The sequence below is a fragment of the Amblyomma maculatum genome, chromosome 6, assembly GCF_055883805.1.
Source record: "Amblyomma maculatum isolate TAMU_Amacu chromosome 6, ASM5588380v1, whole genome shotgun sequence".
NCBI classification, from domain to species: Eukaryota; Metazoa; Arthropoda; class Arachnida; order Ixodida; family Ixodidae; genus Amblyomma; species Amblyomma maculatum.
Genome location: NC_139349.1, coordinates 86,223,609 through 86,239,899, shown reverse-complemented (window position 1 = coordinate 86,239,899; position 16,291 = coordinate 86,223,609). Strand labels below are relative to the sequence as shown.

At 41.8% G+C, this 16,291-nt stretch overlaps 1 protein-coding gene across 1 annotated transcript in view; it reads right to left on the bottom strand.

Annotated features, from left to right (window-relative positions):
* The window catches only part of PolE1 (DNA polymerase epsilon catalytic subunit 1), an 83,349-nt gene that overhangs the window by 66,133 nt on the left and 925 nt on the right, over positions 1-16,291 (bottom strand). The window contains exons 3-13 of the mRNA XM_084607085.1: positions 16,066-16,284; positions 15,213-15,358; positions 14,230-14,310; positions 13,945-14,077; positions 12,297-12,515; positions 10,873-10,958; positions 9,523-9,703; positions 7,269-7,340; positions 6,640-6,753; positions 4,820-5,032; positions 28-135 (exon numbers count right to left, since the gene is read on the bottom strand). Of these exons, the coding sequence (XP_084463211.1) occupies positions 28-135; positions 4,820-5,032; positions 6,640-6,753; positions 7,269-7,340; positions 9,523-9,703; positions 10,873-10,958; positions 12,297-12,515; positions 13,945-14,077; positions 14,230-14,310; positions 15,213-15,358; positions 16,066-16,284 (1,572 nt within the window). The remainder of the gene's footprint in view (positions 1-27; positions 136-4,819; positions 5,033-6,639; positions 6,754-7,268; positions 7,341-9,522; positions 9,704-10,872; positions 10,959-12,296; positions 12,516-13,944; positions 14,078-14,229; positions 14,311-15,212; positions 15,359-16,065; positions 16,285-16,291) is intronic.

Below are 16,291 nucleotides of genomic sequence, written 5' to 3'. Positions count from 1 at the left end.
TTACAACATTAGAACAGTGTATGTTACCTCTTCGAAGTTAAGTGCTTCATTCAGTGGCACCTTCTCTTCAATCTCAATGGCATGCTGCATTGTTTTTGGTACTGCATCAATCAGGTCCTGGAAAGCCTCTGGTACCTGGAACAAAGCAAGTAATGTTCCCGTTTAGACCATGAGAGAAAAAAAAAAATGCAACCTTATAGAGCCAAAAGACTGCATGCTAGGCACAGCCATAAAGCACCTTGGTTACTTTAGAAGATAAAACAATGCATAAAACATGACACAACCACTTCCTCTCTCCCTCTTTATTTCAGTCTCCGCACCAACAACTATATGCCCGACATGCATTTTTTTTAAGACGAGAGTTCAAACCACTTTGGTGCAATAGCAAAATTAGCAATGCAGTAGTTTTAAATTTCGATTTCTTTTTTGCAAATAAAAGTACTCTTCTGGAAAATTTGGGGTGAGACTTGAAAAATCGTAAGGTGGGTCCAAATATGCAGATATTACGAGACATTTGGAAGCGTTGGCAGGTATGTTGTTGGGCTCTTTTACCAACAGCAGCAATAAGGTATAAGTCCACATGAATAAGTATGCCTGAATGCAAATCCAGACCAAGTAACCTAAAAAAAATCCAATGACCCAGCAACAAGGTTGCAAATGAAGGAGAGCACCATTTTACACTTCACTCATTTTCAAGAATGCCACCAAGCTTATATGATTGTATTCATACTGTGGTAATGCCAGCTCATTTTCTGGTGTCTTTGTTTACAAGTTAATGAGCATAAAACGTGCCTCTTTGCATGTTGGATGCCTGTGCATGTCTTTTAACATTGAAGAACTGATTCATGCCACGACATGTTAGCCTTGGTCATTGAAAACATTCTTTTTCAGCTGACAATATTATTGCAGTGGAAATAGTATTTTTATGCGTAACCTTCAATCATTTCAACATTTCTGTGCATAAAATACATATCCACAAATATGATTTTGATATTCGCACTTGGTCCTAAGTTTCACTGTCACCTTCACTAAATTTGTTTCATTTATAAGTAATTATTTTCCTTGTACATTACCTTTCCCAATTTGTTCTTTAATTGTGCATAATTCAGAATATTCATGTTTACTACAGATATAGTTGTATTTTCAAGCATTTTACAATTAGAATATCTGGAGAAGAAAAAGCTTTTGTTTGTAACACCTGCCCCCAAAAATCAGCCTTTTGTAAGGCAATAAACAATTTATTTAGGCTTGAGGTATTTGTCAATGAAACTCTCAGATGCTTTATGCAATAAAAGAAGCAAAGCTTTGCATGTTCATGAAGTTTATAAATATTTTTTTCTTTTTGCATAATCACCGTAACAACAATACTATTTACCACATTTTTCACCAATGTTTGGATATAGAATATAAAATTTCACATTACTGCCATTATTATAGCAAAACAGCACAGCAGCCATGCCCTTCTAAGCAGCACCACCCTGCTGCAACTCTGGTTTGGTACAGAGCAAGCAAGCCAGTTGAACACAGGTAACTTCGAAATCATACCACATACGATCACTAGAAACGTGTTAACATTCAAAAGCCAGACCAACACCAATCTATGATGTAAGCAAGATGCGGTGGTGCTGCTGCCGCCTGGCTGGGCCGACTGGGGTTAGGCTTAGCACCCATAAGGATACATGAGAAGAAAATCTTTCAAAGCAGTTTTCTGTATTCGCTGCGGGACTATGTTGTTGCCCCTTGCTGTAGAAAAACAAAAAGCACCCTAAAGCAGATTTTGAAAGTATGAACCATCATATCGAAGGCGGAGTACTTTGTTAAACACCATGAAACCCATGCAGGCACAGGTCAGGAGTACGACCCAGAGAAACAAATGTACGGTAAACAAAACATGCTGAAATATTTTTTTCTTATTTTGCCGGGGCACCAATGGAGGCGGCCGGTCATTAAATGTTTCCAAGAAAAGTGTGACAAAGTATGCTACGTCATTTCACAAGTTATGTATTTTTAAAATGTGATGATAAATGTGTGTTGTGAACCCGGACTATGAAAGGCTCACAATCCGCTCTGAGATTGTACGAATCGTGAAAGCTCCTCGTCTAGTCCGACATGCTGTCGTGCATGTACATTCCTTTACAAATGCTGCATTGAAACGATACAAACGTTTGCACTGAATATAGATCTACGGACAGCACATTAAACAAACTGCACACAGTAGCAGACGACAAATACCATGTTTATAGAAAAAGTAGCAGTCGCATCCGCAGACACTGGAGCTGGCCACCAGTATCACCTGTGCCGTCGTCTGCAACAAAGTTGAAAAGTTTGAACTACCTTATTTCAAAGCAAATGTAGTACGCGCGGCAGCATGTCAGGCTACACGAACAGCTTGCATATTTCAGAGAAGCACAGAGGGAGCAGTGAGCATTTCAGGAGTACGTCTGGCTTCCCTACTTGCATTTATTGGGGTGTTTTAAAATTAATATTTTCGAGATAACATAGCGTAGTTGGTCATACTGTTCTTCAAAGCATTCGCCAGCAATTAACGACATGCTGCCTCCATTGGTGCCCTGTGGAACAACAAGGATATTTTGGTAAGTTTTGGTCATACTGTTCTTCAAAGCATTTGCCAGCAATTAACGACATGCTGCCTCCATTGGTGCCCTGTGGAACAACAAGGATATTTTGGTAAGTTTTGCTTACATGTGTTTCTATGGGTTGCAGTCCCGACTCATACCCCTGTACGTTTTGCAGTGTTTAAAAAATATACCGCCTCTGAAATGAAATTTCGTATTTTCATAATCTGCTCTAGAATGTTTGTGGTTGCTCTGCACAGGGGGACAATATGATAGGTAGGCGAACAGTGAAATCAGAAAACTACTTTGAACTCCTTGATTTCCATATAACTAGAACCCCTTTATTGTAAAATTACTGGGACCGGCAAAAATATTTACTATATCAGGGGCTTTACTCTATCAGTTGCTGGTGATGGCATAGTCCTGAAGATTGTCTGCTAATTAAATGGCTACTTACTGAAAACATCTTGTTGCTTAATGAAAAAAAACAAACTCTAAAATACCTTCCATCTTTCTCTTACAGTCTCTTGGTGCCATTTTTTCAGTTACAAGTTTTTTATTTACATCTTGTGGAAGTACCTCTTAGGCATGAGGGCAATGTGGCTACGAATACAACTGTGTTTGGTTTCATGTGAAAACCAAAGCCTTGCACGAACGTGACGTCATCTTTCGCTGCTGCCATCTTTTAAAAGGCAATTAATGAGAAATATAAGCAGCAATCAAGCTCTGAAAAATCGTACACGCCGTGCCTCCACTTTGTGCCAGTGCTGGCTCGTGCTTCGTGCTGCACAGTGCTGCAAATGTTTGGCCGTTTCTTCCCTTCCCTATTTCTCTCTGCCCTTTTACTCGCCTTTATTTTCTCAACGGACTGTGCCGCCTTCTTTCCATGTTTGTAGACAGCTGTACTTTTTTTTTTTTCCTAAGCCTTGCATCCTTTCCCTCAGGGCTCCAAGGTCTACGTAAAGTTGCCTTCTCCTGAGTGCTGCTAAGCCTGGTGGTAAAACCTTTTAAAAGAACAGTGTATGTGGCTGTTCTTTTCTTTTTCAAAAAATAAAATAATAAAAGAATAAAAGCCTCACGATTTTAGTTATCATGCGTGCAGCGATATCATTTCCTGAGACGTCGCTGCCGCGGCTACACGCAGTTTACTATAACCGATTTTTACCAAAAGTGTGTTTGTTATGAAGGGAGAAAAATGTACAGTCGTCTATGGAAGGTGAACTGAGACTTCAGTTTCACTTTACTATGTCCAAGTTTTTACTATATCTGAGTTTGCTATAGCGGGATTCTCCTGTATTCCTATGATTGCTAAGCTCCCAGTCCGCTGCGGCGTCCGCAAGCACCTCCTGTTTGAAAACACGATGTTGGTCTACACCGCTAGCAATGAGGCAAGCCACAGTGGAGGCCTGCAGGTTAATTTCAAACACATAGCATTAATGTGCACTGCAATATCCTTTCCACTCAATATTGATTCCACTTAGATGCGGTGTCACAATCGGACGCCAAAAGTGAAACCTGCGCGGCGACGGGGAACCACAATAATTAAATTCACTAAGGCAAGTACCATGTACAGTCTTTGTCAAAAGTATACGGCCCAAGGATTTTTGTTTTAAGCCCAGTAACGAGGCTCGTAAAGCAACTCTAGCGTTCGAAATCTCAAAGATGAAAAATCTCGTCCTCATTCTCCTCTAGCTTACATTCATATTCCAGTATTGCTGCCAGCAGCCGCATTACAGTGCTTAGAAGCAAACCTCTTGGGCCGTATACTTTTGACAAAGACTACATTTTCACCCTGGTATCCATACACATCAGTGGTGTCCCAAGCCTGAAAAGCAATCTACAACAGAAGCCACAGCATGAGTCCTTGAACTGTCTGCCAAGTCAGCACACCTCCTGTAAACTGTATTAATTGTTGGGGAGCTAAATGTGGTAATAATGGCTCACCTGCTATCACACATCCTTATCTGTCATCATGGCTGGAAGTGCATTTGCCTTTGTTGAATAAGGTTAAAAAAGTGAATAAGGTTATAAATATACTGCAAAAATGTCCTTGATTTACGTCAATGCATTCAAAAGCAAAGAACAGGGAGCCATGTTCAATAAAAAGGTGATAAAAGCTATGCTAATGACACATAAGACGGCGGTGGCAGCACCGGTGGTTGACTTTTTGTTTTTTTTACCGAGAAAGCACATCGAGTTTAAGCCATGCCCATTTAGTGGACATTTCTGATGCTGTCACTGACCAGACGGAAGCGGCACGGCAGATCCGCCCGGAAGACGCCCGACTCGAGCGCTTCAACGTGCCCGCCCACGTAGGTCTCCTGGTCCAGCACATGGCCGTCATGTGTCATCTTGTTGAATATGGCTTCCTGCTTGTTTGGGAAAATGATGTTGGCATGAAAGGCTTGCACCATCAGCAGGGCCTCACACAGAGTGCCTGAGCCCTTTCGCAGAACCTGCAGCAACCCAGGAGGAGAGAGGAGCAAAATCGTGAGACTGGGCTTCGTGTGGGTCGCTTACATGCCACAGCGGCACAGAGGATGAGAAAGAAAATGAGGCTTTGCAAAGTCTCCTTCCTTCTCCATTATTAATGTTTCTGAGGGCGTAGAAAACACAGCGGGCCATTGGTGCCCGCTGTGGTAACTCCATAAGTCACTGAGGTGTAGGCGCCTTACAAGCATGGTTTCTTTCTTCCTTTCTGCCATCACAGTAGTATGAGGAAATCATCTCAGCTGTCACCTGTATTGACAGCGCCTACGCAGCTCACAGCGAACAGAAACCTATGCAAAAGAGGATGATAAGAGTCTCTCTGGAACTTAATTTTTGCCAAAGGTCTCTCGCTCAGGTATGTGTGGTAGTCAGACGCTCTGTAGAAAGATGTGAACGAAATATGTCACGAACCAGTCAAGTTGGCTGATATGAATTTTGTCCTGCAAAGAGACCAACACTGCAAGCTATTTCCTGTCATTAAATGTCCTGAAGTTTGTCTTTTCTTTTTTTTTAAAACCCAGTTATAATAATTATTGGTTATAACAAATATTTCCTCGGAACTTCAATACTGTTGTAGTAAATGGGCTTGACTAGATAATTATGACAGCTCTAAGCCCAAACTGCAACTGGTAGAATTTGTTCCCATCCCACAAGCCCACAACACAATCTGCTGACAGATAATTATTACTAATTAATTATTATTAATCATTATAATGCAAATAATCAAGAAAGAAAAGGACCATCAGTGATTCATATGCACTTTTCCACTGCATTTATTCGATGTCCAACACTCAAAACAGTGAACATGAAATGTCTGGTTAGGACAGAGGAGACTTATTCCCATCACCGTCCATGCCGATACGCCAAAAATATGTGGACCCGAACAGACTGGATTTTTAGTCCTCTTAACTGCCAGACAACAAGTTTCCATATTAACAAGTCATAAATGTATCAAAAACATTTAGTCCCCAGAAAAATTTCACATAATTAGAGTTGTCCATATTAGCAAGGGTCACATTACAGAGTAAAACAGCATTTCATTTAAAATCTTCTAAAAGTCTCAGAACACCTGGCATCAGATTTGTGCAACTAAGGTAAATTTTTCATTTTTTCATCGTTTTGTCATTCCTACTGATTTCTGTAACAACAACAGTATTAAAGAGCAAGATATATGCTAGCACACAATTCTGTAAAAAATGCCTTAAACCAAGCCGTGGGAAAACGCACTCAAAAGCATGACACGTAAGAGAGGCTTCTGCAGACAATCACCAACAAGCCCAACAACAATTCTCGTTAAAGCCTTAAACCAAGATTTTTGTTGAGAAATCAAGGCAAATTAAGGGCTTCAATTACACTCCATTAAGTGAAAGAAAACATGAAACCAAAATTTCGGCACTCTTACTATTTTCGCAGGTGGACTCGAGCAAAATCCTCAGAAAAAACTTTCGAACTGACACGGTTATTTCCCTGGCTTCTTTTAAACATTTCACGAGGCAGCAGTAGGGTTATGTATTCAATGTGCCGGCCCTTGCCTATGACATGTTATCATAGCATGCAAGCAAAATCCACTCACTTCATCAGGTTCCATGGGAATGATAGTACACAGGGCAAAAATGAATGGGTGAACGTACTTCATGTACAGATAGTAGGTGGCCACAGCATCAGACACCGAGTAGTTGGCAAGCACCTGCAGAGTACAGAAATGTGATCAGCACATTAGTATTCAAAGTAATCGCAAAGCATCCAATATATTTAAGCTTGCGCGTGTCAGTACACCTTACCAGCACTCGACCGTTTTAAAATGAAATACCAGTGGCAAGCAGCTGAAGACACCCTAGATCTCCCTTAATCTCCTAATATCTTCACTTGGCTATCTGCAGTCCTGTGCAACCCTTTCCTTTCATTAGAATCCAATCTGCTACCCTGCTAGGCTGTCATCACCTCCTCTCCACAAAAGTCCAGCACGTGCCCATTTCTTCTTCTCGGTTTCAGCTACAGTGTCACTGACTCGTGTTTCTTCTCTAAACCACTCTGCTCCCTTTCTGTCTCTGTTAATCCCCATCATTCCGCCCTCCACAGCTAGCTATGCCATCCCCAATTCGATTTCAAACTTTTCCAAAATTAGAGTATCAATGAAAAACAGCCTTTAAATAAAGGGAAACTCAATTGTAATTCAGGTTCCAATGTGTACGCTTGCCTCACCTGTGGTTGTTCAGAGGCCATCCTGCACATTTCCTCAGGTTCCAATTCCACAGGGTCGTACCTCAACTTTGCCTGCGCAACAGTCAGATAATACAAAGGCCAGTCAGACAATAGCAATAATAAAAAGCACTCTACATAAAGTGCATGGGATGAGCAACATAGCAATGGATCTAGTCAAATGCTTAGAGAAATCCCCCAAGGTGCAGTAAATTTGTAACATTGAAGTGACTGCTCATTTGCATTTACTGCAGCGCAGCCATACAGCTGTAAAAAAAAAAAAAGATTACTTACAGCTTTCACAGAAACTCCGCAGCGAAAAAAAAAATTTCAGCCTAGCCTGGGGTTCAAACCCAGGACCACCACCATCTGTCTAGGACAGTTGCTCTGTCAACTGAGCAAGCCAAGGCAGCCAAGCACATGGTGTGGCAAGAGCGAATTGATCAAACATTCAAAGTGGGAAAGGCCCATGTTTAGGGGATCCTCTCAAGGCTATGGTCCTCGGTTCAAACCCAGGACGAGGATGAAGCTTACGATACGAATATTTTCTGCGACCTCACAAGATTTCCATCATCAAAATTCTGCGTAACCAATGAGTGAAAAGTTTATTGTTCTCCACACTCGCTATATAATCACCCCCCCCCCCATTTAAAGAAAAAAAGAATAAAACTGGGGTATTCCCTTGGCCACATTCACTAGTGAAATTTTACCAGCATACAGCAAACTTGAGGAACTGGCATCAGAATCAGATTGCTTGAGCTACTTTTTCAGAATTTCACTGAGGGAAGCAGTTAGGCAAAGAATCCTTCTGTAGTCTCAGCATAACCTTGTGCAGACACAGCTTTGCTGCAGCACCATTTGAACAAAATTGAATAGAACCTCTCTGTAATTCGTCACTCAAACAAGCAAAAAAGTTTACTTTAACAGTGTCTTTACTATATCAGATGTTGGTGATGGCTCTGCCCTGAAGTTGCTAGCTACTTACTAAGAATTAGTGTTAACTTAAAAAAGAAACACTCAGCAATATGTTTCATCTCGCTCTTGTCCTTTTATGCAGGCACACCCTTATTAGACACCACAAAAGATTACCGATTGCTGCAATGCAAAAGGTTCACTTACACAACACAGTTGTGCTTTGTAAAATATTGCAAATAAGTAGGGGTGTGCGAATGGTCAAGAAACTGGCATCCACAATTTTTCGAATTTCGAGAATTGCCGAACACAATGAAAATTTTCGAATTCACCAATTTTACCCGCCCCGCCGCGGTGTTGTAGTGGTAAGACATCCGATTACTGTGCCAAACGAAGTACCCGGGTTCGATCCCGACCACCGGCGGCTGCGTTTAAATGGAGGCAAAACGAAGAGACGTCTGTGTGCTGTACGATGTCAGCGCACGTTAAAAATCCACAGGTGGTCGAAATTACTCCGTAACTCTCCATTGCGGCTCCTCTTTCTCTCTTTCCACTTTCACTCCCACCTTCCTCCCTTCCCTTCCAACACGGTTCAGGTGTCCACAGAATCAAGTGTGACAAATACTGCGCCTTTGCTTTCCTGTGAACCAATTACATATATAGTTTTACCGCACTGCATCCTTCATCGCAATGCTTGACCATGTGAACTGTGCAGTGAAGCATCCTCAAAATGCGACGGGGCCGTTTTGTAGAGGGCCTTCCCAAAAGTCTGCTCAAAGTGCAGGACTTGAAGAAAATGAGAAACAATGTTCTCATTTCTGTTTCATATCAAACGCAGATGACGAATAACGAGAATTTACTGTATTTAGCAGCAATTCGACAGCTTCACCCTATATCATGCAGGTCCTTCCCGTACAGAATGGTATACGAAATATCCTGTATAAAATTTGTATTGTATTCTTGAGTAAGGTGTGCAGTTCTGTTTAAATTTTTTTATTAGGAAATACCATGCGAATTATGAAATAAACGAGACGAACAATGCTTGCTACCTTTTTGTTTTCATTTTCTGTTGTTTTTTCACTGATCAAATATTCGATATTCGAAGGCATTTTTGCCCTATATTAGTATTCAAAAATTTGAATATTTGCACGCCCCTACAAATAAGGTATGATCAATGTCACATGATCACAGTATGTCATCAGACTGTGAAGAGCAAAACCTAAATTTAACTACAGATCTCTCGACACAGGTTGGAGCACGGAAGTTCGCCATGAAAAAGACTTTAGGCTGTCATCTTCTTTTTCTTTTTCTATCGAGAGTGGAGAAAAGCCTGGAATGCACAAACCTTGGCCACAGCTTTGAGGTTCTGGCTTCCGACAGGCAGGTAGCTGTCACGACGCACCCAGTGCAAGCAATCCATGTGGGCACTCGGGCGGCTCAGATAGTGCCCTTCACGACTGCGCGCGTAGCCGACCTCCTTGGACATTGTCAAGCCGTGCACTGCCGCGCGTGTTTCTACAAACATCCTATGAGCAAAAAAATAATTTGTCATGGAAGGTCCAAGCCACTTCAAGAAGTCAGTCATTTCTTTCTAAACATGCAAGGCAAGAATTTAAGCGCTAACTGCACAAGGCGACAATTCATGACGACACGCCACGCGACTGCCAAAGCATTGCCGCTCGTTACGTCGCTCGAGTTCTAGGTTTGTAGAAAATTTTGTCCATCGCCCAGAAGGAGCTCACAAGACAACCAACCGCAAAAGGGTTTGGCAACACACAACTTCCGTTCAGGCTTTTTTTGTGAGTGAAGTTTGTTTTCCTAGTCCACTTTTAAGCAAAGAACCTGCAGATGCTCACTTCATCTGATTTGTGCATATATGAGTGCGTAGAGATAGTTAGTGAAGCTTGGTAGAATAATAAAGAAAAGAAAAGGCTAGTGTGGCTAGATGTTGTTAATTATCGAAAGGAACAGAAGTTACTTCGTGCAAGTCGCGACGCAGAGTGTATTTTGGCCCCACTGCGCTGTTTCCCTTAAAAATGTGATGTGTTAACAGAATTTTAATCACTGCTTCTATCGTACTTCATGCTGTGTAGCCTCAAAAGCAGGGAATTAGCATAATCAAACTTCCCTTGACCTAACAATGAGGTTGCGGTAACAGAGCAGCACTGAAAATGCGCCACTCTGTCGCTAAGTCCCGTCTCTTCTGCGGGGAACACCAGAGCAACAACAGGCGATGGTGTCGATGCTGTGCGACGCGTCAAGGAGTGTCGCCTCAAGTGGCTACTGCTTATTAATACAACAGCATTCCGCAACTACAGAACTCAGAATCCTGAAACTGCCAACGTACAGCATGAACTCTTTGTTTAAATGCAACCTCAGCAGTAACAGAAATTACTGCAGGAGCAAGGAAAGGTTCACAGACATTTATCAGCCAAGCAATCAATTCTACCAGTAAGTGAAACTAGTTAAATTAGCATACAAAAATATAAAGTGGAGTGTCTCAAAGCCTAAAGTGCAACAGCAGATCCCACCAACTCTTTCCAAGTGCGAAGTAGAGGCGCGTAGATATGAAGCAGCGATCTCATAACAAGGCTTACTGAAAGCGTCGAAATGGTCACATTGCTGTACAGATTTACGACAGCACAGGAAACCTACAGTGCAATGTTGAAAGAAATGAGTAAAATGAAGAACTTGCCAGTCAAAGTTATCACCGTTGTAAGTCACAATGACAAGTGGCTTCACCTCGATGATATGGTCAAAAAATCTCTGCAACAATGCGAGCTGAAAAAAGCACCAGCATCATCACAAAAAGGCATTTCTTGACCACTGCAGAGCAAGCAAAAGGAGGGCACCCCAAGTAGAGTGAGTAATTGCCTGTTCAAATTACGTAGCAACCTACCCTGAGAACCTGAGGATCACTCTTCTTTCTAAACTGGTCGTTCCCCAGTATTGAACCTGAAAAACTATTTTGAATGGCTACCGCATAGCTCAGTATTATATAGTACATATCTTTTCATCAAAAACCAAATTTGTGCTCTACACTTGTGTGGAAAACATACATCAATCAGAAGAGTGGACTTGCAAATCCATTTTTTTGAAACCTAGCACATCAATTAACGGTTTTCAGTAAATGCTCCCCATGATAGACTACACTTGTTAGTAGTCTATTTACTAGGGATGTGCGAATAATTTAACTTTCAAATATGAATTGAATGTTTGTTATTCAATTCATACTTGAAAAACTTATATACGAAATTGTCTGAATATTCGAAAAATATCGATTTCACCGCAGTTTCACTGTATTACGCGCTTCACTGCAGTGTTTTGACCGCTTGGACTGTGCTGTGAGGCATTTTCAAAACACGACGGGACCGTTTTGTGAAGAGAAAACAGTGTGCAGGAAGCAATAGCACTTGAAGAAACCGGGAAAAAACGTCGCCCTCACTCTTCGTTTTCATGTCAAATGCAGACAAGCATCGTGCAGGCATGGGTGTCGGAAGAATTTTGTCTTTGAAACAATAAATGTGAGACTCCACAGCCATCATGTAGAAGGATGAAGACATCAAGAAATCTCTATTTTCAAGGATCACAAGTTTCGCAATGTTTTTTAACGCTCATACAGCACAGCAAGGAAACACTCCGTTACATGGTGCGGCTTGAGGGGGGAGGCAACTGTTCATTTTGCACTTGTAATGCCTGCCCCACTGCATTTGCAGCATTATTTATAATTAATACCACACTGCAAATACTAAAATCACTGTGAACACATTGTCCTGATAGAACTCACTACATCTGGATTGCACCCTGTTAAATAGCTACTACAAAATAATAAAACGAAACATCTCTATCAATGATAATCTTATCTTGTAGCAACTTGAGAAAAACCTCACTTTTTGTGAAACTTATGCTACACGTTTCTTGTCAACATTTAACTGTACTGTGAGCTGCCTTAACCATATTCTAACTGGGTTAAAGACATGTCTGTTAAACCATGACTTTCACCCCCAAGCAGTTTCCCTACAAAGGTAAACGGACCCTTTCGATGCCCAGAGACATTAACGTTTTACAAGTTCCGATATATCTGGCCCAACAGGTGCAAAACAAGACATCCCTACTCACCTCATTTGGTTCATTGAAGACAATGAAAGGCCCTTCAAACTCGGGACGTGGTGTGTATTCAAAGTCCTCCACATCAGCAGACACAATATCTCGGTTGGTAATCAAATAACCCTGTCCATCTATCATGTACGAGATCATCATGATCTCGTCCGAGGCAGCGTCAGGAAACTTCAGAGGGAGCTTGGTTGTTTCAATGTCGTAGGCCAGGACAGTCACATCCTAGCCAGACAAAACTTTTCTCAAACACTGTGACTATGTCAAACTCAGCCAAAAATGTTCAAATTTTTGCACAGCCCCCTTTGTAAAGCTTGACCTAGGCAAGTGGATGAAAAGCCACTCTAAAGCCTCACTGCTCCAGCATTAAGAGTAGCTGCATGAGGTAAAAGCAGGCTTGTCAACAACATTACTGCATTATGGAAGGTGCCAATTTCACCTGCTGCCAGTAATCCATCTAAATTATGCAGAATTATGCGCTTTACATACCCGGAACACAGAAGTATGATCAAGTTGCACTGCTTTTCTTCATGCTCGAGGACAAGATAAGATGAAGCATAGACATGCTTTGCATGAATTGAGTAGTATATGAATTGAATTGTATTCTCCCATCCTATGTATGCACTGTACGCCTACCACTGCTTAAGTCTGCCTCAGGTTGGCAGTATGTCATTAAATAAAATAAATAAAATGCTTCTTGACGGAGCTAGACCAATTTCAAAACTGCCCGGGGCTGCAGTGTAGAGATACAATATTATGTAGATGGACTAGCAAAATGAATAAGTGCAGAATATCTAGGATTATTCTCATGTGTATGCATACACAGAAAGCCCTATCCATGGTTAAAAAGGTTAAAAACTTCTCAGACATACACACTGTTAAAACAGCTATAACAACTGGTACACTTGTCTAGAATGAACAGTTGTCGTTCTCAGGGTCGCTCTGTGCTATGCGTGCGACCTCTAGTGATAATGCCTGGTTCAAGACCAGCCTGTGCTCACGTAGCTGCCATTGCTTCACCACCTCCTTTAGCCATTACAAGCGCTGTCCGCATGCAGTGCCAAATGTGAAACGAAACACCTAAGCGTAGAATGCTTGAGGTGAATCTCTCTCTCGAGAGAGAGAGAGAGAGAGAAATCTGTCGTGACAGCGCATCTCATGACAGCCAGCAAGCCGCGGAAAGACAGGCAATGCTACCAGTTTTGGTGCCCATTTCACAACCTACGTGTCTGGAGATGTTGCATGCATGTCCTAGAGCAGCTCAGAGCACACAGTCCAGCCATTCTAGACAACTGTTTTGCCCTCAGTATGCAACAGCAGTAGACACAGCATGCCTCTGCATACAGCATCCTTTTTCCTGCAGTATACTGGCAAAAGATTTGCCTTTGGTACATCAATGCTCCTTAAGCCTACACACAAGCAGTCCACAACTACTGCAGTCCGGCAGCTGTGCAACACCCTTTACAGACAGAGACAACAAAGCCAACAAATCTACCCCATCTTTGCGAACTACCAGGCCACACCTACACCTAGAAAAGTGATGTGTTTCGGGGAAAATGAAACAAAGAATTCAGCATGGCTTGTGATAAAGGAAAGGAGATACCCAAGGTGTCATGATGTCAACACAGTGCACAATGAAAAGATGAGGTCTTACTGGCACTTGAAGAATGTCCTCTCGCTTCTTAATCTCCGGTGCTTCGGTACCACGACCTCGCACAGCATACCACAGGCCGACAAAGATCTTCAAGTCAATAGACACTCGAATGTGGTAGGGCACATCGTACTCCCTGGTGTCAGAATAGTGAATGAGAAAGAGAGGTGTGCAAAATTCAAGCGCTGATGGCTGCCTTTAGAGATTTCAAGAAAACATGCAGGCTTCATACTTTTTACGCAGCATTCACCACGCGCTTCAATTTTATAATGTGCAACAAATGCTTGCCTAATGTCCACAATGTTTTCAGTCTGCTCCACAAGTTTCTTGGCCGATTCCGATGTTTCTGAGGCTTCACTTGTCTGTGGGCTGACAAAAAAAATACAAAGCATGACATTCATTCACCCAAATTTTCTTAACAAAACATACAGAGAGTATGCGCTAGAAACCAGCCACCACACTTGCAACCAGGTGGAGGAGGCATTTTATTTAGTGAAAACTGGAGACATTAGCTTGGTTATATACCTGGAACTCTAATCCAAGTATGTATGCCAAAGTAAACTGATACACATTGACATACAGTTTGTGTTCACAAGATTTTTCACAGACAGCAGCTAAGTCATGTATTTCCGGAAAATTATAAAAGGGGCCTTCATCACAAGCTGTGCTCGGACTGCATTATTTCTTTGGTGTTCCAGTACATCAGTTAGGCTGGGGCTCGAGCCCTCCTGCATTGTCAGCTCAATCTTCAGGGTTCTAGATGAAGCTTAAAAGCAACTACAGCTGCAGACTAAAGGGTCAAATTTTCGCTTCCATCAAAAAGCGGCTAATGCAACCGGGATCAAACTCGTATCCATGAGATCAGCGGTTGAGCGCCCTAACCACTGAGTAAACGAAAGATTTTCATTCAGAATGCTGTGCAAACAAGTAAAAAGAAACCTGTCTTTTAATAATAGCCCTGAGTATTAGTGACATAAAAGAAAACCATCAATGACCATGTTGAAGTTATTGACGCACATAATAACCAAGTGAAAAGGTATTTGTGTATACCCAACATCCTATCCTTGAACCTTGTTAGTATGTCCAGTCAAGCAGCCAAACGCAGTACCAAATCATCAATACAATGTGAAGGCCAAAGATTGCTCATTTGGCTGAGATTATTTGACAAGGCCGCTGAGTATCAAAGCAACACATTAAATAAACAAAAATATAAAAACCACTAAGAAAACCTTTAAGTACCAGTGAACGGAAAGAAATAAAGCCATAATTACCCCAAAACATGTGACAATGATGACTTTTTCCTTTCTTGATTCTTGCGAACAGCAGGAAGCAGGTCTTTGCGAACTTTAAGCAGGTCATTGACAGAAAGGAACAACAGCTTCAGGTATGTTCTCCTGAGGCCCACAAGGTGATTTGGCTGAACAGCAGGGAAGAAAACAGAAGTTAGATGAGGCGACACAAATTTTCTTTGCCAGTTCAGCTACAGCATGTGTTTTATATGCTCATTGGAACTTTTGTCACAATGTGTAATTGTGAGAAATGGCTATAGAATATATTATTTATTACCTGGAGCAATTGAAAATGATTTCAAACCACTAGGCCCTTCATGCGCTCACACCAACACGAGATAATTTTAAGCATAAAATAGTGTGACATAGCATGCGTCCATAACCACTTGTCAAGCTGAACAGACGAATGGAACAGTCTGTCATCACGTATTTGCTCACCCATGACAAAGGGGAAAAATGACAGCCCTAAAACCGCCAGGATACGATGAGTCATCGTCTGTGCTAGCTGGTTCTCAAAATGATCAACACAATGACAATGCCACATATACTGATCAAACACATATAGCAGCAGCAACCCATGAATGATTTGGCAGATCATGGTCCAGGTAAAAAATTTATGTTCAAATTTAGTTGCCCAGTTGGCTTATGATGCCATAAACTTTTGCTGCAGAATGGGGCATCAAAACCAAGTGAACTAGGTAAGGTAAAAAGAATAACAAGCAGTCTACTCAAGAAATCATAAACTTCCCCATGACGGTCTGAAAAACTAAAATTGCGCGGACTGGCGCACAGCACGGTCAGGTTAATAACTGAGTGCCACGCACAGCTGACTCACCAGGTCGAGGTCTTCTTTGGGACAGAGCTCCACCCGAGCCAGTGTACCTTGGTATTTTCGAGTGAGAAACGAGATAACTTCTTGTTCTGCACCAGGCTTGGCAGCAACGTAGAAGTACGGCTCGAATGGGAGGGACACCTTAAATCGGCTCCCATCTTCTTCAATGAAGTAATAGTCAACAGCACTGATGAGTCGCTTGTCTTCATTCAGTATTTCAGTCTTCAAA